Source organism: Pagrus pagrus (assembly GCF_965226575.1).
Source record: "Pagrus pagrus genome assembly, chromosome: 10".
In the NCBI taxonomy this organism is placed as follows: domain Eukaryota; kingdom Metazoa; phylum Chordata; class Actinopteri; order Spariformes; family Sparidae; genus Pagrus; species Pagrus pagrus.
The window spans coordinates 7288842-7311990 of NC_140194.1; the positions used below are offsets into that span (position 1 = coordinate 7288842).

Sequence of the window (23149 nt, forward strand, 5' to 3'; positions counted from 1 at the left end):
CAGTAATTGATGGAAAGCCCGGCTAACGTGATGTGTCAGACATATGAGGCCTGTCTAATCAATGGGAGCATGTGACCGGTTTTGGGGGCTGTGTGTGTGTGTGTGTGTGTGTGTGGATGGTGGAGTTATGGCGGTCACATCAGGGTATACGGCAGCGTGTAAAGCAGACACACAAGGAAGGAGTGTTGATTTTCAGGACTGGAGGCTGAAAAGGAGGAGAGGAGGAAAGAGAGGAGAAGAAGAGGAGGAGATCTGAATGAAGCAGATGCTTAAGGGCAGGTTTTAACCCCCCCTCCCCCCTTCCCTCCCTGCTACACACACACACACGCTCACACACACACACTTTTTCCTCCCCTCCACTCTCCCTTCCTCTCCTCCCATGATGAATCAGCTGTCACTCAGGCACCAGTCCAATCTACTGATAATGAGAACTGCATCAACACCCTCTCGCCTCTCTTCCTCCCTCTTTCTCTTTCTCTCAATCTCTTTTTACTCACACACACGCACACACGCACACACACACACATGCCAACTAAATCATCCTTCCTCCTCTCTTCATATTTCACACACAAACACACAGAGACAAGCGCGTGTGTGTGTGCGCGACACATAAACTCATTCATCTCTCCCTCACTCATTCGTCTTATGATTCTCCTCCCCTCTTTTTTTTCCTCCCTCCCTCTCTCTCTCTCTCTCTCTCTCTTTTCTCTCCTTGCTTCCCTCCCCTCCCTCGTCCTCCTCCTCCTCCTCCTCCTCCTCCTCATCCTCATCCTCCTCCTCTGTGCTTCGCCGAGCTGAGCAGTCAGTGGTGGGACTGAGGCAAAGGAGGGAGGATAAAGCAAGAATAGAGACAGAAAAGAGAGGCGCAGAAAAACAGATCATTATACAGCAAACGAGCAAGAGGCCGCTGAATGAATAACAAGGAAGGGATTACAAAGCGCAGGACTCAAAAAAAAAAGAAGGAGAGGACGCCGGCTGAAGACTCTCTTTCTCTCTCTCTTTCCCCTCCTCCTCCCTCCCCCTCTCTCTCTCTCTCTATCCTTCCTGTCACCCTCCCTCCCAACTCTCTCAGAGGCTCTCCCTTCCTCAGTGAAAGATGGCATGAGCACACTGTCACCCGTCCTCAGCTTGTGGAGCAATTTCTGTTCGCCTCGTCTCCTCTTTCTCTTTCTGCCACTTTTCTCTCTGTCCTTTTTTTTTTTTTTTTTTTGTCCTCCACCTCTCTGCTCCACGAGGGGGGTTCAGTCCAGAGGGTGAAGAGGACGGGAGGGAGGTAGACTAGAGGCTGACCTCTCCCCTCCTCCCTCCTGGCACCCACAGGGCCCACAGAGAGAGAGAGAGAGAGAGCAGGAGCAGGGAGCCGCCTGATGACTCGCACCAACAACGAGCTCCTTAACCCGGCCGACCGCAGCCCCCCTGCGCTCCCCCTCCTCGCCTCCTGTAACCCAGACTCCTCTTCTCTGAGTCACTGGATCCAGGACCATGTTTGGATTAAAGACTCCACACTTCTACCTCCCAGGTAAGACCAGTTTTTTATTTTTTTTATCCAAGCGTTTCATTTTTTCCTGTGGACTTCTCTCTCTGTGCTGCCGGTGTTCCTTCAGCTTTCAGAACTGGCTGCGGAGAGTGAATTTCCCTTTCGTTCAATCATTCTTTCAAGGCATAATTAATAGCTTGAGTGATGTCACATTGATTTACCGTCTTTTGGCAGGTAAGGAGAGATGCCCAGTGCTGCTGGAAACAGCCAAGATGCTTGATTTTTATATTAAATTCAGCATTTTTGTGGTGGTAAAGCAGTTTTTTTCAGCATTTGCTCACAGTTTCATGCCTTTAGTTGTGCATTTTCTCTTTGGCTACTGGCCTGAAAGTTATATCTGCAATTTGGATATATATTGATGTTATTGTTTGTTTTCTTCAAGTTTTTATGGATCTTTTGTTAAATTCAAGCTTGATTAGGTGCAAAAAAGCCAACTTATAACAAAATTAAAGGGGCTGAATGACGTGTTGACTACTGTAAATGATTAGTTGATCCACAGAAAATCAACCCTTCACTATTTTGATTATCGATTAATCATTTATGTTTTTTTAAAATCATTTTGTTCCAGTGTGTCAGATGTGAAAATGTGCTAGTTTTCTCACTCTTCTATGAATGAAAGCTGAATATTTTTGAGTTTTGGACTGTTGCGTTTTGAATCTGTGATCTTGAGATTTTGGAAATCGTCATGGGGCATTTTACGGACCAACTGATCAATTGATGGATCTAAATAAAATCTACTGATTAATCAATAATAAAAAAGAGGTGCAGCCCCTGAAATAATCCTAGGGTGTCCTCACAACAGCTGGTCTGTAAACGCTCTTTACGTTTGCGTCTTCCTCTGAGCCAAACAGCCTGGACGTCTATTGTCTGTACTCTCCCGGGCGACTGTGTGTGATATACAAGAGAGTTCAGCGAGTGTCACTGCTGAGGCAGGTGTGAGGTTACCTGAGAAAGGTGCTTAAACATGCCCGGTGGCAGGATGACAGAACAAGACTGAAAAGAGAAAGGAGACGAGGAGGGAGGGAGGGAGAGGTCAGTGGGAAGTCGGTGTGAAGAAGAGAATTAAAATGACAAGGTGAGGAGAAAAGAAAAAGGTGCGTAAACTGGGATTTTGTGCATTTAAGCAGAAAAAAGGAAAATGATACGAATGATACGAATGATAATGTCAGAAAACAAACCTCAGCCCTCCTGACGTGTCTCTCACCCCCCGACCCCTAACCCTGATCTCTAACCTTTTAGTTGTCTGGGGCCAGACTGTGGTCAATGATTAAAAACCCCGCTGTGGCAAGAGGTGAGAAGTGGGGGAGGAAGGGGGTGAGAGAAAGAGAGAGAGAGAGAGGCAGTGAGGGAGGGATTGATGGGGGGAATTGAAGGGCAGAGGGCAGATTAAACAATGTTCTTTGCCTTGTGAATCTTTCATGCTGGTTTTTGAATTATACATCTGCTTTCATAAATGATTGAATCTGAGTGATTATGTGGTGCTTTGTCATTGTTTGTGTACTTGTGTGTGTGTGTGTCTCATTTCTAGCCGCGCGTGCGTGTGAACGTGAGAGGAAGAAGAAGAAAATCTCTCTCCAGGAAGCAACAACCCCCCCACCACCACCACCACCACCACACACACACACACACACACACACACACACACACACACACACACACACACCATCACCACCACCACCACCTCCCTCCCCTCCTGCCTCCCTTCACTCTGGCTTTCATCCTCTTTTTTTTCAGTTTCCTAGGTCTCGCTTAATGTGTGTGTGTGTGTGTGTGTGTGTGTGTGTGTGTGTGTGTGCGCGCGCTTCTGCACGTCTGTGTGTGTGTGTGTGTGTGTGTGTGCAAACTTGACAGTGTATGTGTGTGTAAATGGGTTTTTGTGATAGCTGGCACCTACATATGTGTGTATCTGTGGTTGTGTGCACCTGTCTGCTCTGTTTGTGTTTATGTAGGTGTGTGTGGGTGTGTGTGTGTGTGTGTGTGTGTGTGTGTGTGCGTGTGTGTGTGTGTGTGTGTGTGTTCTCATCATTCACACACTGGAAGATGCCCCAGCCCCCCTCCTGGTCCTAACTGCCGTTGCTGTGGAGACAGTGTCAGCCACACGCTTGCTCGTCAATGATCATTTGACAATGTAGGGGGGTGAGGGGTAAAGGATGCGTGTGTGTGTGTGTGTGTGTGTGTGTGTGTGTGTGTGTGTGTGAAGCGATTACTGTGTGATTAGTCAGGGTAGAAGGAGTGGAGCAGAGTACGGATGAGACAGGAATGGAGATTAGGGGCGACAATAGAAAATCAGGTTAATGATACATATTATCTACATGAAGATCTTTCATAAAACCATCAGAGAAGTGTGAGATAGGAGACAGAGGAGAGAGGATATGTATGTGTGTGTGTGTGGTGTGTGTGTGGTGTGTGTGTGTGTGTGTGTGTGTGTGTGCCACAGTCACGCGTTGTTACCCAGAGCACACCGTGACCTTAACATGGTATCATAAGGAAAAGAAAGTGGCATTTTGCTATCTCCCACTCTCCGGACCCCCTGGTGATACGTGCCACACACATTACAGCAGTTTACTGTTTTCGCTCGGTGGCTTGTCAGTTGATCGCTAAAAAAAAAAATAAAATAAAATAAATCTTATCTTTTGAAATCAGAATGTATTCCCACGAGAAGGTGCGTCAAGGCTGCTGGGAGTTTTGCAAGTCAGGAAATAAATAATACTATCTTTTTACTGTGTTTAAAGGATCAGGATGGAGATTTTCTACATTCCTCTTGGTTTTCAACAAATTCCCACAAAAACCGACGCTGTGATAGTCCGTCTCACACTACTGTTCACTTCGAAGGGCCTGTTTGTGACGACTGAAGATGTAAATCTCAAAAAACGGGTCACAAACATAAACGTCCTTGTTTTAAAAAAGCTGAGTAATTTACTAAAACAGCTGGGCACTGTAGTTTCTCACAAATGTCCCTCAAAGAGGACTATTAGTGTGTTTACAGGGACTATTTTCAGCTGTGGATGAATACACATTCGGTCCTCTGTTACCACTTTTACACCAAGGTTAGCATGAATATGCAGGTTTTTTTCTTTTTAAACCAGCTAAAAAGAGGCGAATGACTCATTTCAAGTAGCCTTTCTGTTTGCTTTTCTCGTGTGTCATGTTCATCATCACAAACACGCCAGAAAAACAGGAGACAGTAGTTTTCGGGCCTTTTCATGGCTTTATTTGACGGGAAAGCTTAGAGAAATGACAGGAAATGGGATGAGACAGGTGACAGGCAGCAAATAGCTACAGGTTGGATTCAAACTCCCGACCGCTGCAGCACGGACACAGCCTCTCTACATGGGGCACATGCTAAAATTTGTTTCTGAAGAAAGCTAAGTTGCTAAGGAGTGAGACATCTCGCTTCTTTCTCATCTCTGTTGAGGGTTGCACATGTGCAGTACAGACCAGGCAGCTGGCAGGGCTCAGGCAGTGACATGAAAACCACTAGTAACTCTTTTTGATATCTTCTTCTATCTTTAAAAATCAATGCTGACTCAATGATCCTTGAGTGCTGCTTGACAGAGACTTATATAAAAGTATTAAAGCCAGAGACCTTCACTTAAACACGCTTACGCATCGCATGGCACCTGACAAGAGGCGGAAATGAGCGTGTCCACATGGGCGTTTCCATCTCAGCTGATCAGAGCCGGAGCCGATAAAGAACCCTGACAACTGCGGGGTCAAGTGACCCGTGAGTGAAAGCCGACTGCGCACATTCACATTAAAGATGAAGCCAGATTTTAGCTGTTTTTTCTGTTTTTGTCAAGGTGGTATATGAGTTTAAACAGCAGCAAGATGCAGCGTTTGTATGATTCGCTCAAAATAAACTGAAGTGTTCATCATGAGGAAGGACGGCACAACACAAAAACACTCAATCCATCAATGTTTTTAATAGTTTTTGGACAACAATGGAGCTCACTGCACAAAGGAATTAACTATATCAGGCTTTAACTGCACAGACAATACTTGTTAGAGGGATCAATTCACTGTTAGTTTGGGTCTTTGACAGGATTTGTTGCAAACAGTAAAAAATAAAGAATAACACCGGATTTATCCTTTCATGTTGCACGCAGAGGCCCAGCGGGCTCAGATAATGCATCTCTTGTTCCCACAATGTCGACGGGTCAAACCGGCTCCAACATCAGCATGACGAATGGACACACAGTCACTGACATTTGTGTTTCTGCCCATGTATGCATTCACTCACATGCGCACACACATTATCCGCGGCGAGTCAATAGGGTGAGAAAGCCGGGTTGTCGACGTGTGTATTAGCCTGCCATATTTATTGGCTGCTGTGGTATTTTCGGGGGTTGGGTGGCTCTGTTCGACTTGACCTCTGCATTGATTTCCATGATATGTGTTAGAGCTACAAGGACATTGTGGTTTGTGATTTATGGCAGATGTCACATGAACGCACACACACACACACGCGCGCTCAACACAACAGCCTCAGGCTACTGTACTGTGAGTGTGGCATTTGATAACTTCACTCTTAATATTTTTCCTGCGGCGCACAGAAGCAGCCTTTTCTACATATACACTGATTCCTGAGTGTGAGCACTGTGGTGAGAGGGACCGTCCTCACATCCAGGTGTCATAAAACAAAAACAGGCAATAATTCATTAAGAACAAATAGCTCGAGTTTGGGGCAAACTGAAATATTGATGAGCGGCATGGATACAGACCGATCTGTAATGATGACTTAGTCGTGGATCAGTTTCCTCTTTCATACTGTGACTCTCTCGTGTCCTAATTTCTGTCTTTTTTTTCGGCTTCCCTCCTTGTTTTTTCATTGTACCTTGGTTAGGATGCCAGGCGGGCTCTGTCTGGTACGTGAGGCTCTACGCTGTGCTGGAGCCAGAATTCAATCTCAGCTTTTGAGTCTTTATTTTAAGTAGGACACGAGGTGTTGTGTGTATATGTTTTTAGTGGGTGGAGAAGCTGCTGGCACGCGCGCACGTTTGTGTGTTTGGCCGTATTTCCATTCTGTACGTATGTGGAGAGTCCTTGTGTATTCATGCAGGAGGCTGAGATGGGTGCTAGCCTCAAAGGAAGCTGCTGTCAGGCTCTCTTGTGCTGTTAATTGTGTGTTTGTGTGTGTGTGTGTATGCATCATTGTGTGCTACCGTGTGCATGTGTGCGCTCGCTAGCGTGTGCCGATGAAAACAGGGTCGCGATGCTCCACCTCAGGGGCGCTGTTATTAATGAGATGAATAAAAGACCATGACAACAGCTTGATAACACAGAGGAGATAGGGAAAAAAAACACACACATGCACACACAAACATCATGTGGGAGCTGGACGACTTTCTCCTGCCAAGAAAAAAAAAAAAAACCAAGAATAAAAGCGCAAAACAACCATAATCTATTTTTTATGTTTTCTACCCTCCAGAGACGGTGAAAATAAACCCGGAGAAGGGGTGTAAAAGAAAAGGGATGAATAAAACAACGTGTTTGGTAATGTCTCGACCAGAAAACAAACAAGTGAGCAAGTAGGCAAGCCACCCTAATTGGTCAAAGAGCTGGTGTCGCTAATGAGCTCTTAATTAACAGAGGATTCACTTAAAGCACATGTGCACCCAGCAACACACACACACCAGCACACACACACACACCAGCACACACAAGCTCACACAGGCAAACATGCCTGCTCTGTGATGTTTACATCCATTTAGAATAAGAGGCAAGCTTTGATGTGAGATCTCACATGCAAGCACATATTCACAATGTACACCCCCACACAAACACACAAACACACACACACACACACACACACACACACACACACACACACACACACATGCAGCCCGCCTGCTCACTGGACTGGGGAGATTGGGATAAATGCCAGCAGATTTTGACCCGAGGTGATAACGACAACTCCTGGAAGCTAACACACACACAGACATGCACGTGTTTTGTAAAACTTACACACACACACACACACACACACACACACACACCATGCACATGCACACAGTCCACACATACACCAACACACAGAGTAAAACTGCAATAAGCAGCGCGGTGTATGATAACGAGCAGATGGCAGGAGGATTAGCCAAATGAAAATACAGCAGCTAAAATTTGCCGGCATTAATATCTTTTACAGGGCGGTGGACTCCTTAACACACACACACACACACACACACACACACACACACATAGACAAACACACATACATCTACAGGGCTAAGTTAAACAGGGAGAGAGAGAGAGAGAGAGAGAGAGAGAGAAAGAGAGAGAGCTACTCAGTCCTCTGCCCCCGCTGGTCCTGCACCATCTGCATGTTCATGAACCATGTCAAAACATAATTGATTGAAAGTGTCAGTGTGTATGTAGTATGTGTGTGTGTGTGCAGTGAGTACGCGTGCATGTGTGTGTGTGTTTAGGGAGGGGCGTCCACAGAGAGCAGGTTAACAGCAGTTAGATGGCCGTTACCGACAGACCGGGCATGTGTGCGTCATAATGCAGATGTGTGTTTGCACATGCATTCTTTGTGAGCTGCCACTGCCGGGAGGGATGTGGTCCTCTCACACACACAGACACACACACACCGCCCACACACACAGACACAATCAATGATGTCGCTTCACTGAAGTGCCTGTTGATTTTGGGCACAGCTCAGTCTGCCACCTGGCCGCACCATGTTAGCATGTTCTCAGTGAACACACACACACACACACACACACACTCGGGGCTTTCCCGAGCCCCTGATCCCACTTTAACCATCACAACTAAAGGCCAGTGCCTTACCTCAGCTATTACCCTGACCTGAACCCAAACCTGACCACGACCCTCAAAGGTGCACTACGTAACGTTTTATAGTAACAGTAGTCCTTTATTCTTGATCTGTAGGAGTTGGTTGATGTGGTGTTTTTGTTTTCACTCCACCATAACTCAAAATGCGAGCCTCTTTTGCTATAATGTTCACAAGTACAAATGTAAACATATGGCTTTCAAGTACTTCTAAAATGTTGCTCTTCCATGTATCAGGAGCTTTGTCTCTTTGTTGTTGATTTTTATTTAATGCGATGCAGGCAAATACGACTAAACGATGATACATAGACCTGTAAAAATGCACCTAGTGCAGCTTTAAAACCAAGTCTTAACCTTCAAACAGCGCTTTGAAGTTGTGAGTACTGGCCAAAATGTCCTCCCTTTTCAAAAATATCCTCACTTTGCAGTCCGGTCCTCACTATGTAGCAAGGACATGCACATACACACACACTCTTCTCTGTGCATCTGTCTCTGGATCTCAAGCAGGCACAAAAACATAGCCTGACTTTAAAGGGTTAAAGGGTCCATTCACCAAAAAGTGATTTATTTCTCACGTTCACCCTTGTATTATCTAGCCATGCAGATGTTTTCCATTTTATTCATTGAGTTTCTGAGATATCCTTTCCTGAGATTTCAGCCGTCACTCAGAGACAGCAGAGGTGAATTTTGTTGTCGGTGCTCACAACACTGAAAAATCACATTTGTGGGAGAAACAACATCCCAGATAATCCACAGACACCTCGACATTTAGTTTAAATATTAACCACACCACTGCCATTATCATAAAGATCAATAACCCTAATTACAAATCAATATGCTCCATCTGAGTATATTTTATTACCACCTCGTGATGAGCCAAACACTTGCTTTTGCTACTCTTCGTTTGTAGCGTGCATGTTAAAAGCATAGCACAATTTTCAGCGATAACAAAAGCGTTCATTATGTGCTTCTCTTTGAGCTAACAAGTCGATTTTTCACAACTTTCACAGGCTGAGAAGAGTGTTTATGTGCCCGAAAGTTGAGCTAATGTGAGACGGATTCATTTTTTGTGGGGTATTGATCCTACTGATGCAAATATCAATACACAAAACAAGACGTAGCGCTCCATCTATCCTTACCATGGGCCTTTTTCCTAAACAAGATTTACTAGAAAGCAGTTTTAATGAAGTGTTGACATGAGTTCTTACTATCCAGAGTAACCGTGGCGATGTTTCAGCAGAGACAAACTGCTGTTGAGTTTTTATCCTTGACCACAAAATTCAATTCACTCTTTCATGTCAGTTTTGGCAAGGACATGAGTGAACTTCAGTCTTGAAATCATTCTGCCGTGATCCCATCAAGTATGTCACAGCACGCAGCGTATGCAGCTACATCTGTGGAGTGGCTGGTGTCTGACATCCAGACGTTTTGTGGACAGCGAGTGGCACGAAGGAAATAAATTAAAAAAAATACAAATAACATTTCGGAAAGCTGTCAAATATGTTCCCACATTCTGTTGCACACATATGTCGCTGACCCTCTGACACACACACACACACACACACATCAACAGTGCACAAACACACGCGTGGTTACAGGGCACGTGTTAGCTCATGTGCGATCTCTCGCCACCTTGTTCCGCTTCTGACTGTATTTGCATAATCTGCATAATGATGCCGGCTTTAATTGCCCACGCCCAGGTAAGGGATCATGTGGTTAAGTGGGAGATCATAATTATGTAAATAATTGGCCTGACCACAGCAAGCTGCTGCTCTCTGCCACCCATCTGGAGAGAGAGCGAGAGAGCGAGAGAGCGAGGGAGGAGGGAGGCGAAACATGACAGGGAGAGGACATGCATGGAGGAAGGAGGTGAAGGAAGGGAAGGAAAAGGAAGGTGGAGGAAATAACAACTGGGAGGAGCGATGGCTGAGGGGATGAGTAAGAGGAGGAGAATTAGAAAAAACGATGAATAGTAAAGAGCAAAGATGATGAAAGAAGAAACGTGATTGTCTTTATGTTTAATCTGTTAAGAGTTTACCCACAACTTCCTGATCTTTTTTGTTTTAACGTAGTGCTCGGTTTAGTTTCCTCTTTTGTAGTTTGTCCCCATGAGAAAAAGCTGCATCTTCAGCTCAAGAAAACCACAAACACAAGACACACAAACACGTTCATGCACAGCAATTAAAAATGAAAACACGGGTTCATGCACATAAAAAATGCAGCTCAACTTAAAGGATAAGGCTGGTAGTAGTATGTTAGTAATATGTTTTTCTTCTATCAATAACATTTCCATCGTAAGAACTTTCCCCAGGGGAGAGGAACCTTTGGACGAACCCCTCTGCAGGGACCAGGATCTACATTAAGTTATGAGGACATTATATCAAAGTCCCTGCTCGTGGTAGTCCCTCTGTTCCTTAATGAACATGAGCGTTGTAACTTTATTTTGGGTTGATCCAACATACACCATCCTGCTGCTGTAAACACTCAGTAGAGCACGAAACTGTAATAATCTGCAGTCTAAAATAGGCCGAGCAAATACACAATTAACTCGTGTTTAAGCAACACTTGCTAAAAGCTACAGCGCCCAGCTGTTTTTAGGAAATGACTTTATCCTTAGAAAAAATATTGAGTTAGACTCAGAGTTACATGTTCAGTGGTGTTGGAGCTGAGGGCTGCAGACAGGCTGGAGAAGGCAGAAAGTAATAAGGGACAGAATAATGTTGGTTCTGTTGAGAGTAAGGGACTCGTTTAATAATGCCAGCCTTATCCAAAGGGCAGTGGTGGCCTGAAGCTTCGAGAAGCAGAGGGTCCCCAGTTTGATTCCAGGACTCCTGGACTCATTACCCCCACTGAAGTGCCCATGAGCAATTCTCTTAAGGTGCCGACACATCAGACTGACATCAAACACACTCCTACAAAGGCCAACTACTGTGTCGTCTCATGTCTCCTGTGTCTTGGCCAAAATGCTGCACTTGAACACACCACAAAGACTATTTCCGATTGTCAACAAGCTTGTACGTTCTGCACCTGCGTGACAGGTATTACCTCTCTGGTAATATTTGTATGATTATAACTGTGAAAACGTTAAATTGACACTTACTCTCCAACCCTTACACTTCTCCATTAACCTCAGCTATAACCTTTAATCTCATCCCTCAAGTCTTAATGTCCCCTTTAAGACATCAGGTCCTGTGAAATGTCTTTATTTTGAAAGATTATAGCGGTACACACGCACCCACACACATACACACACACACACACACACACACACACACACACACACACACACACACACACACACACACACACACACACACACGCATGCCTGCCACTGTATCCGCTGCACAGATGGTAAAGGCAGCAGCCCCTTCACACAAACAAAGGGAAGGTAATTCTCTCTGCAGGACGTGAACAGAGCTGGAGCTGGAAAAGAGCAGCGCACATCAACACTCCCCTCCCTGTTTCCTCGTCTCAGCCCCAGGCCAACAAACATCACAGGAGTAAACTGACAGTGTGTGAGCGTGTCTTGCGTGTATGTGTGTGTGTGCACGCTGCTCAAATAGGCTTGAGGAAGAGAGACAGGAAAAATAAGAGAAGAGGGGAGAGAGGGAGAAAATGAGAGAGAGAGATAAAATGAAAAAGAGAGGGAGAGTGTAGAGAGGGGGGAGGTAATAAACAGGATTAGTGCTTATCTTTACAGCACTGCGTGTGTGCGTGTGTCTGTGTGTGTCTGTGTGTGTGTGTGTCGGTGTACGCGTATGAGGATGTGTGTGTTTTGCCTGAGGACAGAGTGACTGACTCCAGCATTACCTTTGCCAATGTGTCTTCATCCCCAGGTATCTCTTCTCTCTGGACTCCCTCTGCTTTGTGTGTGCTGGTACACAATGTACTCTATATATGTGTGTATGTATATATATATATATATATATTTCTGAATGTATGTGTGCATGTGTGTGTGTGTGTGTGTGGGCATGCATGTGCCTATATTAAAACAACAGTTACTCTAGCTTTAGTTTGAGGGTGTGGGCTTCTGTGTGTGTGCAGAGGTGAAAGTAAATATGTGTACTGTACTGTTTGGCGATACACTAGTGGCTCTGTGTGTGTGTGTGATTGTGTGTGTGTGTGTGTGTGTGTGTGTTTGTGTGTGTGCCTGAGGATAAAGAGTGTCCTCACCTCCTTGTCGTCTCTGCGGTTTGTCTTCACTGTCTGAATCGCCAATAAATCTGGCCACAGTGTGTGTGTGTGTGTGTGTGTGTGCACATGTACGTCTGTGTGTGTGTTTGTGTGTGTGTGCTCTGAAGGTGGGTTTAGGTGCCATTATAATGCTTGTCCTGCCACGTAGCGCCATTGTATGTGACAGTGTTTCTGTTTGTAATCTCCTACCTGACCAGAGCTAACAGGCTGCTACAGCGTCTCACTTTCACTGGATGGGGAAGGAGGAATACATTTAAATAATCAGGGGTTTGGGTTCATGGCTGATATTATGCCTGGCTGCTTTTGTAAATGAGCATCTGTGTGTGTGCACGTGTGTTGGTGTGTGTGTGTGTCTGCGTGTGTTTGTGTTCATGTGAGAGCGAGTGCATCTGTTTTTAAAGACATCTGTGGATGTCTTGGTGGATCGTTCTTGCAGCGCTATACTCTTCTTCGCCGGAGATGAATAGACAGAGAACAAGAAAGCAGCAGAGGAGACGGAGGCAAACATGTGCTTGCGTGTGTGTGTGTTTGTGTGCGGCTGCGCTTGCATATAAATGTGTGTATGCTTGCGTGTGTGATGGATAGAGGGCTTTATGAGAGAGGAATAGGCTAATGACCAGGTCTCCAGAGGCAATAAGATTCCTGGAGCTATTACTGCCGGAGTTCATAATGGCCTCTGTGCTTGGCCTCTTTTACACGCTGCTTAATGGGGGGATCCTACAGTCCACCGCCAAGTATAACCCACCCGGAGAATACACACCGCTGTGCGCTTTGACCCCGACACTGCACACAAACACACACACACAGAGCAGCAGCACATGTTCGATCGGGTTTATCTTCTCTTTCATGCACCTGCACTTGTACACACACACACACACACACAAGCTCGTGTGTACATTTTACAGTTTATCTTCCTCTCTCACACACGCACGCGCGCACACACACGTGCACGCACGCACACTGTGCAACCTGTATAGGTCACAAAGGATGGAGGTGAGACACCCACCTCAGAGAAAACTGAGAGTGTCTGCCTGCAGTGCACAGCCGAACCATAAATCATGTCAGGCTACACTAGTCTCAGCAGACACACACACACACACACACACACACTCACAAAGACACACAACTCTCGTTCACTCCCCCTCTTTTCTCTTGTGTGGGTTTGAGTACAAGAGAGAGGGATTTGGGGATTATAGGGGAGCCTCACTTTTTTCTTTTCTTTTCCGTTGCTTCCTTCAGTACTTGTTGTATCCATCGAGAGAAAAGTGGGGAAGTAGGGGGCCGCTAATCTGCGTGCACGTGCATGTCGGTGCAAATATGTGTGCATGTCTATTAGGGTGTATGCGTGCCAGCTTGTGTTTTGCATGCTTGTGTGTGTGTGTGCGCGTCTTTCATCGCTGAATGGATCTCAGGGAAAGATATGAAGGAGACAGTCTATTCATTGAGGAAAACATCAAGGCTGTTTGGTGTTACTGTGTGTCTGGCATCTTAGAAATGCAAGAGGAAGAGAGGAAGGAAGGGTGGGGGGGTAAAAAGTGAGCGGGAGGAGGAGGATGGACAAGGTAGAAATCTGCACTCGGAAGCGCAAATCGATGCAAAACAGCTGTTAAATAGCTGCAAAGTGGAGCAGCTGCTTGGGAGACGAGGATGGAGGGATGGAGGGATGGGGGAGATGAAGGGATGAACGATCAAGAAAGAGAGAGAGAGACAGACACAGAGGCCCACGGGACACGTTGAAATATTAGACTAAATGAAGCAGGCTGAGCGAGCCTATGATGACACATGAATGTTAATGAATATATGTTCATAACGTGATGCTTCATACAGTATTTTTTAGTAAATATCAGGTGGAATTCATTTGAAAGAATCAGTGAGGTCATCATGAGTATTTCTCTTCGTATAACACATAGTATGTGTACGAGTTTTAGCGTGTTTTGGCTCTTTGTTTTGGTTTTACAGTAGGCAGATGTACTGTTTTGCTCCTTTTGATCCTTTCGAGTCGCAGTTAGCTTCTGTGTTAAGTGACGCTACCAGTGTAAGCTACCTGAGACGAGGTTAGCAGCTAGCTTGGTGAACAAAATGCAGCATTAAAGGCCCAGTGTGTATAATTTAGGAGGATCTATTGGCAGAAATTGAATATAATCTTCATAATTATGTTTTTTATTTGTGTATAATCACCTGAAACTAAGATTGTGTTGTTGTGTTTTCGTGACCTTAGAACGGAGGGAGCTGGTCGTCTTTCATTGATTCGCTATGTTGCACCGCTATGTTTCTACAGTGGCCCAGAGCGGACAAACCAAACACTGGCTTTAGAGAAGGCTTTTTTTTTTTTTTTTTTACATTCGTTGAGTTTGGCTAGATGCCACTAAATCCTACACACTGGACCTTGAAGTGAAAATGCTCTGATAAACCTACCTCCTCAGCGCCAAACAGCAGACAAGATTAGCAGCTAGCTAGTGAACAAAGTGCAGCATTAAGCATTATGGATCAAAACAGAGTTTAAAGAAGCGTGAATATTGGATTTGGACTGGCCCGCCAGAAACACAACTCTAAAATAATGTTACTTTTGCTGAGTTAAACAAGATATTGGTAACACTTTACAATAACTGCTAGCTAATCATTAGTGAATGAGTAACTCCTAATCCAATATCAAAGAGTAGCTAATGGTGAGTTTGAACTGTCAATTAAGAAATGTGTTGATATGTACCTCCCTGCTAATTCCTAATGAAGGGTTATATAGTAGATAAACCTCCAATCTTGATGAATAATTAATTAATTCATAACTTTAAATCAACATACAGACAACTTTCTTCATGAGCTGTTCCTGATTAACTCTGAACCAGCTGGTGAACAGCACAAAACTAGTAACAACTCATTAAATACTAATTACTTAAACATTAATTACTCTTTACGTGCACTCCAAGTAGTGATATGTAATATTAAGTCGTTACTAAGTAGTCCCTCATTACTTCATCAATATCTTCTGATTACTTACTGTTTCCTTTTCCCTTTCATCCCTGATTCATTCCTCACTTGTTACTTAATTACTTAATTATCCACTCTGTAAAATTAGTTTTAGGATTTACTCATCAGGTAATAGTTAACTAGCAGTTAATTACTCATTTGTTCCTAATTCGTCCCCTTGTAACTACTCATATTATGTGTTCCTTAATGTAAAGTGTTACCTTGTCAGTAACGTCAGCATCAACAACAGCAGCAGCAGCAGCAGAAGATCAATACTAGTCCTCATTATTATTACTATTATCATCATGATCAGTTAAGTGAGCATGTTAGGACTGCTCTGTACCAGTGTGCAGTCATTGGAGCAGCAGGAGGAGCTGACTTGAACAGATCTGATTGTCTCCAGTGGACAGTAAACATGTCCAGGCTGTGAGGTATCAGCAGTCTGCGGGGCCACATCTTCCTTCTCTCCATCCCTCCAGCTCTCCAGGGAGCGTCAGTGGAGCAGGTGCTCGCCCTCCTCCTCCTCCTCCTCCTCCAACTCCCTCCTCCTCCTCCACCATCATACCCCGCCTCCCTCTCTCTCTCTCTCTCTCTCTGTGTGTCTCTCTCTCTGTGTCTCTCTCCCTGAGGACAGTTAACGTGTTGTCCTTCTTGGTGGTATCGTGGGGATCACACAGTGTTTCGCTGCACACACAGAGCCGCTGTAATTTATCCACTAAGGATGCGCAAAAACCGAGGATAGTCTTTTCTCCGGTGCGGCGGTAAGTTGTCTGCTCTCTTTTGTTTGGAGTACAAAACGTCTGTTTGCTTTTGTTGTTGCCCGGAGTGAATAAAACCTCCGACATGTATGCGCATTTTTAAAGTCAACGCGGGGTTGAATTGATAAATTATGACTGAATTGCTGCTCGGATGTCGTCTTCAGGCGCTGACTGATGACTTTACTAATGACCTTATGGCTTCTTCTTTTTAAAAAGATCTCGACCTCATCTTATTTCTGCGGGCTGTATCCTACCTTGTCCGTATTGTCTGTGACTTTATCTTTACTTTATTCTTCACGCTGGGACCAGTTTCGCTTTAATATGAGCGGGCGGTTGAATCCTTCATCCTTTTTGTTTTTCCGTCTTCTTCAGTGGAGGAAGTGAAATTTTTAGTTTCACTCGAGGCTATTTTTAGATGAACTGCGGTAGACTATAACGCTCAAAGTGGGCAGTGTGTGATTGAATCAGTCGGCAATATGTATTCAGAGAAACTGGTTCAGCTTGACGGACAGTGTGAAGGAGACAGCGGGAGGAAGCAGCTTCCGGTTTACCACGGTCAAAATAAAGCGTCACTTTAACGCGTTTGAGCCAAAGACAGTATTGTAAGGACACTTCAAGCGCAAACAAACACAATCGCGTGTTTATTTTAATGTCCTCGCGTTGTAAATGGTCATTTCGGGAACGCTAGCTGCTCTTATTTTGAAGGCAGAGCCCCTCACTTCCGTGTTTTCCCGCAGTTAATTGCGTCCGTCTTGACGCAGCCGCAGAAGGTGCAGCTCGTGGTTCCCAGTTATGTTATCTTTCTTGACAAACTCGTCGGTGATCAAACACCTGTTCCTGTTTGCTCCGAGCAAACTTAACGGACAGGAAGACACACCTAAAACACCGCCGCGTGTGTGTGTGTGTGTGCGTGCGTGTGTGTGTGTCACCCATCATCTTCCTCCTTGTCATGGTTTGTCTTGTCACACAGCAGCACCCATGGGAGTTAGAGGAGTCGCTCTTTAATCCGGGACCTTTAACAGCGACTGTATTGTTTGGCTGAGATAGATGCCGCCGGGCGCATTAGCAGCAGTCAAGCGGATCACGTCGCTTTTGTGTGTGTACACAGCCCGCAGGTGGAGTTCAACACACACACACGCACACACGCACACGCACACACACGGTCCATGCGCCATGTGCTGCTCCTGACCTGCCGTAGACCAGCTGCTCAGCAGGGGTTACTGAGTAAACCTCCAATCTCTTTAATTACCTCCTTCTCATATAGATAGGCTACTATAAAGCCCTACACCCCACGGCTTCAGATTAACCCCAGGGCTCTTATTTCTTTATTGAATTAGTAATTATTAAAACTGTGCTTTTATCATACTGTATAAAAGCAGTGTACTGTATTTATTGGTACATTAATTGTTAAATGATAAGAAAAAATACTGCATGACACGTTTCCCCTTGTTGTTTTCATGTCATGAGAGCTGAAACAAGTCAATTAATTGATCCGCAGAAAAAGGAAGGCAACTATTTTGACGATTAATTGAGAATTTTGAAGTTTCAGCCTCTCAAAATAGAGGTTTTGCAGCTTTTTAATGTTTTATATCACTGTAAGTGTAATAGATCGGGCCCTGGATGGTCAACAGGGTTAGAGTTATAATCTGAGTTTAGTTGGGAGTCTCTTAAATAACTTACTTTAAGGGCGGAGACGAGGGTGTGAGACAGACTTCCTATTTGTATTGAGTCGATTAATTGAAGCTTAATAATCGAGAGAATTATTACTTTCTTGACCTTGGAAACAGCATTTGAGTAAACAATCTTAACTGCAGTATCGTTTAATTTAAATAGTCCTTTTCTGTCCTAGATGGTGTAGTGCGAGGATTAGTTTTATTTTGCTGCGATGCTTTAAATGTGATGTCCTTAAATGTACTCCCGGATCCCTCAAATGTAAACTGTAGTAGCCTGTGGAATGAATTTGCACCGAACACTCTTCATTGTTTACATACCGAGAAAAATGGGACTGAAGAGGTGGACGAGCACACAGGAAATTATTTTCTTCCAGCGGTGAACAGGCTCATGTTTCAGTCAAACATACACATAACAGCCAGAAGACAGGTACACACACTGACACAGAAGTAATCACAGGAAGAAATCAACTACTTTTCTCACTGCTCCGATCGAATCCGTACAGTTATAATAAACAAGGAAACAATCCATAAAACCTGTCGGTGAACCCTCTGGCTCAAACCTCTCCTGGACTCTTTCGTCATTGTTTACGACAGCGATAGTTGTTCTGCTGGTCTTCTCTCACAGCTCACACCTCAGTTACACTCTGCACTTTTACGCTTTACACAGCCAACAGCAGCCTGTCAGGCCAGTCTCCGTGCATCTGCTAGTCTGCATTGTCTTCATACACCTTTGTGCAGCCAGAGTGCGTCTGCGTGTGTTCTCCCCCCCTCATGTTTGTTCAGATGGTTGAGGTCTAGCCACCGTGGTGTCGGCACCTGGTGAGCAGAGCCGTCCTCAGGCCAGAGGAGGAGGAGGAGGAGGAGGAGGAGGAACTGTGGCTGTCAACAGTCTTACATGACCCTTTGTATACACTCCCACCACCAACGCTGATCACACACACTCTCACACACACAAACTCCTGCGGGCAAGAGTCAGACGCAGCGAGGCGCCGAAGCAAACCGAGACAGAGCAAGATTGGTTTGCCTCAGATTGTTTTATCTTTTTGCATCATCTCCGTATCAGAGAGGCAAGACTGAGCCACACGCCTGCAGAAGAGATCGATGACACAGAGGGGGGAAAAAACAGAACTGTAGCCGGCGTGATGGGGGAGGCTGTCGAGTGAGTGGTTGGAGGCCGGGGGAAGAGATAGCGAGGAGGAAATGACAAGGCAAAGAAACGATAACGCGGGCCGATAAGAGAAAAGTGTCAGGGTCCCAAAACGGCTGCTATTTATATCTTCTTTCTGTATCTGACAGACAGTGACAAGATACTCGTAGACAAGTACGCTGATTAGAGAAATGGAGAAGGGGTCACAGAAAGAGGAAGAGCGCCCTGCAGCCAGGAGGCCCGAGTTCACGGGAGGAGAGAGCCGAAGAAGAAGAGCTTTTCCAGTGTAGCCGTCCCATCTTTGCTGACAGTCCACATTCTGCTCTAAGCTGTGGCGGCGATAATTTATAGACCTTTCACTAACATCTCGACTCTGTTATGATTGCACAGTAAACATGGCTCAGCTCTGGCAGACACACTGTTTAATATGAACCAGAGTAATGACTGCTACACTTCCTTCATTGTTTCTTTCCCTGCTGTGTGCTCCTAATTCTCTCATCCCGTGTGTAGCTTCCTGGTTTTTTTTTGTTTTTTTTGTCTTCGCTGGAGGTGTTGGTTATTACAGTATGTGGTTTTTCTGCTCCATTTATCCCAGAACCATAAATGCGTGCTGGCTGTTTGGTCCCGAGGGGTCACATGCATACGTTTTTGTGATGCACGGTGCCTGAATCCTGAGTCAGCTGATTGTGTATGCGCCTCTCTTTGCATGTAGGCTGCTCGCACACACACACACACACACACACGAGCGTGTTTTGGTTGATGTCATTGTTCTGTTTTATGCCGTTTTTTCTGACGTTTATGGTCATTTGCGTGCCCATTTCTGTGTTCGTGAGTGTGTGAGATGTTGGAGTGGGGAGAGTGTGTTCGTTGTTTATGGATTGTAAGGAAGTGTTAAGTGTTTCTGTGTGAGCTGCAGAGTGACTGGAGCTAGTAAAGCCATTTAGCAGCCCCTGGAGTAACCCTGGAGACTGCTGTGTTGACGCCACTCTGACTGCTATTACAGACAAGTTTAAGAGGCTGTAAAACATTTGGCTACTTTTCCTCTCCCTCTTTTTCTGCCCCTCTCTCTCTCTCTCTGTCTCTCTCTCTCTCTCGCTGTGTGTGTGTGTGTGTGTGTGAGTGTGTGTGTGTGTGTGTGTGTGTGTGTGTGTGTGTGTGTGTTTGCGTGCTTGTCAGAGGAATTTGAAAAAGTCTGCCAGCTATTGTAGCTGCAACAGTAGCTGTTGTTGCGATTATTATCAGCTGTAGGAGCACAAATAATAATGTCTTAAAACTTAAATAGAGCACATTCAGTTTATGTTAAGAGAACGTGTGTGTGTGTGTGTGTGTGTGTGTGTGTGTGTGCGTGCACTAATTATTGGTCTAATGTTGGGTAACTGTTCGTAAAGACAAATGAGCAAAGTCAATCTAATGTCTAAGTGTTAACATAGCAGCCGTCAAGAACACACACACCCAGACATGCCAATGTGATGAGGGTTAATGAGTAGGTAGTGTGTTACAACCTCTTCTTCCATCTTAATGACCCATCCCTACACACACACACACACACACACACACACACACAGACAGACATTGTGCTTTTTAATGAGCTGACAGGGCAGAGCAGGTCCCCCCCCCGCCTTCCTCACAGTCCCCCTGTGTGTGTGGTGGGTGTTTGCCTGTTTGTGTGCATGTTAGAGAGGGAGAGCGACACCAAAAAGGTGTCAAAGACACAGGCCTCAACATGTACTATATCACTTACATCATGCTGATCAGAGTGTGATTATGTATGTTTGTGTGTGAGTGGATGAGTCACACCCGAGGTGGTTATATTATTAGTTTGTAGCGTGTGTTTGAATGCTTGATTGTGGCTCTGGGGACGGTCAGTGTCAGTGGGTCAGTCTGTCCAACTCTTTTCACTGCTGAGCGAAGTGGACTGACTTCGGTGATCCCCTGACTTTCCATTTAGCGCCACAAGCAGGTCCAATTTTTACACCTCAGGGTCCTCACAAAGTCTTGAACATTTGGAAAATGCTTAATTTCAACCGTACAATCCTGGCACCATATTTGATTTTGTCTCCTGGCGTCAAAATGAGCAGTTAACATAAACTTTTCATAAAGTAAATATACTGATGGCTGTGGGCATTAAGGAATTCTGTAGACTTGAATTAATGCAATTACATTTATAGTCACGATTTATGAAAAAGGGCTTTGAGAGTCTGGAAATTGTTGGTTTAGCTACCTTGAAAATGCTTGAGAGGTGCTTGAATTTCCCTTTTTTAAAAAGCTGCACAAACAGACACCTGTTAGGAACTGTACCTGTGACAGTTTACCTTGAAACTAATTTGTTTTACTTTGGCTAGTTAGCCACATGCTTGCATTAGCATGCTAACACGTTTAATGTTACATATAAAGCATTTGTTAGCACGAGGTTGTCTACAGTCAGCTCAAAGCACAGCTGAGGCTGATAATGGAGAGCCAGACCCTCAAGGTACTCTCAGATTTTATGTAAAATTCAACATTTCACCTTGTTTTATTTATCTAAGTGTCAAAGCCGTCCTGTTTAATCACCCCAAACAGCCAATGTACCAGCTGTGCACAGTCATCAGCTGTAGCTGTTAGCTCGCTAGAAACTAACACCCTGACCTTGTGTGAGTGAAGTGTGGCCGTGTGTTTGTTTGACAGCTCAGACTGATCTCAGAAACTACCCTTTCTGTTATTTTTCTCCAGCCCTCTCATTTTTAACGTGTTTGGTTATGAAGAGAAGTCGTTCAGCCTCAAAATGAGCACAAATGTCTGCTTGAACATTAACATTTGTTGACGTTACTGCTTCGGTGCCAAATGTTAGCATTTTTGTAGTAACGTTAATATGTTTGTATATTTCTCGCAATGTCTGTACGTTAGCTTGTTTGTAACATGATAACTGTAATCATGTTAGCATGCTAACGCTAGCAAAATACACGGTAACAGCAACATACCGCCGCAACATAGATGCTAATGTACGCTGCCTTTGTTTTTGTTTTGTTGTTACACTGAACAAACAACGTTCCACAAGCAAAACAAACGTTTAACACAACAGCGTCAGCGTCTAGTCTTGTGTTTTACCTACACCTCAGGAAGCGCCCTCTTAACGATGACAGTGTCATAACATGGCGGTCACAATCATTCACCATCCTGACTTATGGCTGTTGATATCATCCTCGTCGTCCAACCAGTTTGCAGACATTTCCGGTTGCTGTTCTTCTCCTCTGAGTTAGCTTCCAATTGCTCTTAGCTTGCTTTTCAAATGCCCTGCTTGTTGGTCGCACACATAACACGCCGTCAAAAGAGACGGACAAGCCGACGTCTTACGCGTCTTATAATGGCCACTGTTTAGAGGACAAAAAACAACATGGCACTGGCATCATTTCCTGCCCCAGTAATGACATGATTAGCTCCTCTTTTAACCCCTTGAACAGTTTTTCTTCAGTGCTCTGAGCGTTGGAGCCGTTTATTCAGCCATTACTTTAAAAAAATATGTCTTAATTTGTATTTAGGGCTGTTGTGTGTGATTTACCCCGCAACCCCCTGCTGTCCAGGGCAGTAGGAGGTCAGAGGTGAAGGGTGAAAGGTCACTGTCAGAAAACCTCCCCTCCCCCACATCAGCCGTGTCCCTAAAGCAGACAGAGCTGACTAGCGGAGAGACAAAGTGATGGATGGAGGGTTAACACACACACACAGCTCAAACCACACACCCACCCTCCCAGTCATCACCATAAACCCCCCCCTCCTCCTCTTTCTACCCCCCACCTCCTCCTCCTCCTCCTCCTCCAGCCCCCCCAACCACCATCACCACCACCTTCCACCCTCCCGGGAGCGCGAGCCAAAAGGAGGAGGGATGAAGAATGAGGAGAGAAAAGAAAACGACAGAGAGCGCAGTTTAAAAGAGAGAGAGAGGGACAGCTAAGGAGAGAAAATGGAAAGATAAAAAGAGTGACAGAGACGGGAGAAGAGAGGAGGAGGAGGTGGGATGGAAAGGGTGATAGATGGGGAGATGGAGGAGGGGGGGGGGCGATGGATGGAGAGGAGGAGGACGAGGAGGAGGAAGAGGAGGGGGGGAGTGGAT

The 23149-nt window shown here is 45.1% G+C and overlaps 1 protein-coding gene across 3 annotated transcripts in view; it reads left to right on the top strand.

Annotated features, from left to right (window-relative positions):
• Positions 1-838: 838 nt before the first annotated feature.
• Positions 839-23149, top strand: part of LOC311263906 (genetic suppressor element 1-like) — a 39595-nt gene continuing 17284 nt past the window's right edge. Inside the window, exon 1 of one of the 3 annotated variants that reach the window (XM_084364272.1) lies at positions 839-1519. In XM_084364272.1, coding sequence (XP_084220398.1) covers positions 1483-1519 — 37 coding nt within the window. In that variant the 5' untranslated portion in view covers positions 839-1482. Of the gene's footprint in view, positions 1520-16127; positions 16249-17283; positions 17342-23149 lie in introns of those variants that run through there. The other 2 variants (XM_084364273.1, XM_084364271.1) reach the window with 2 other exon arrangements.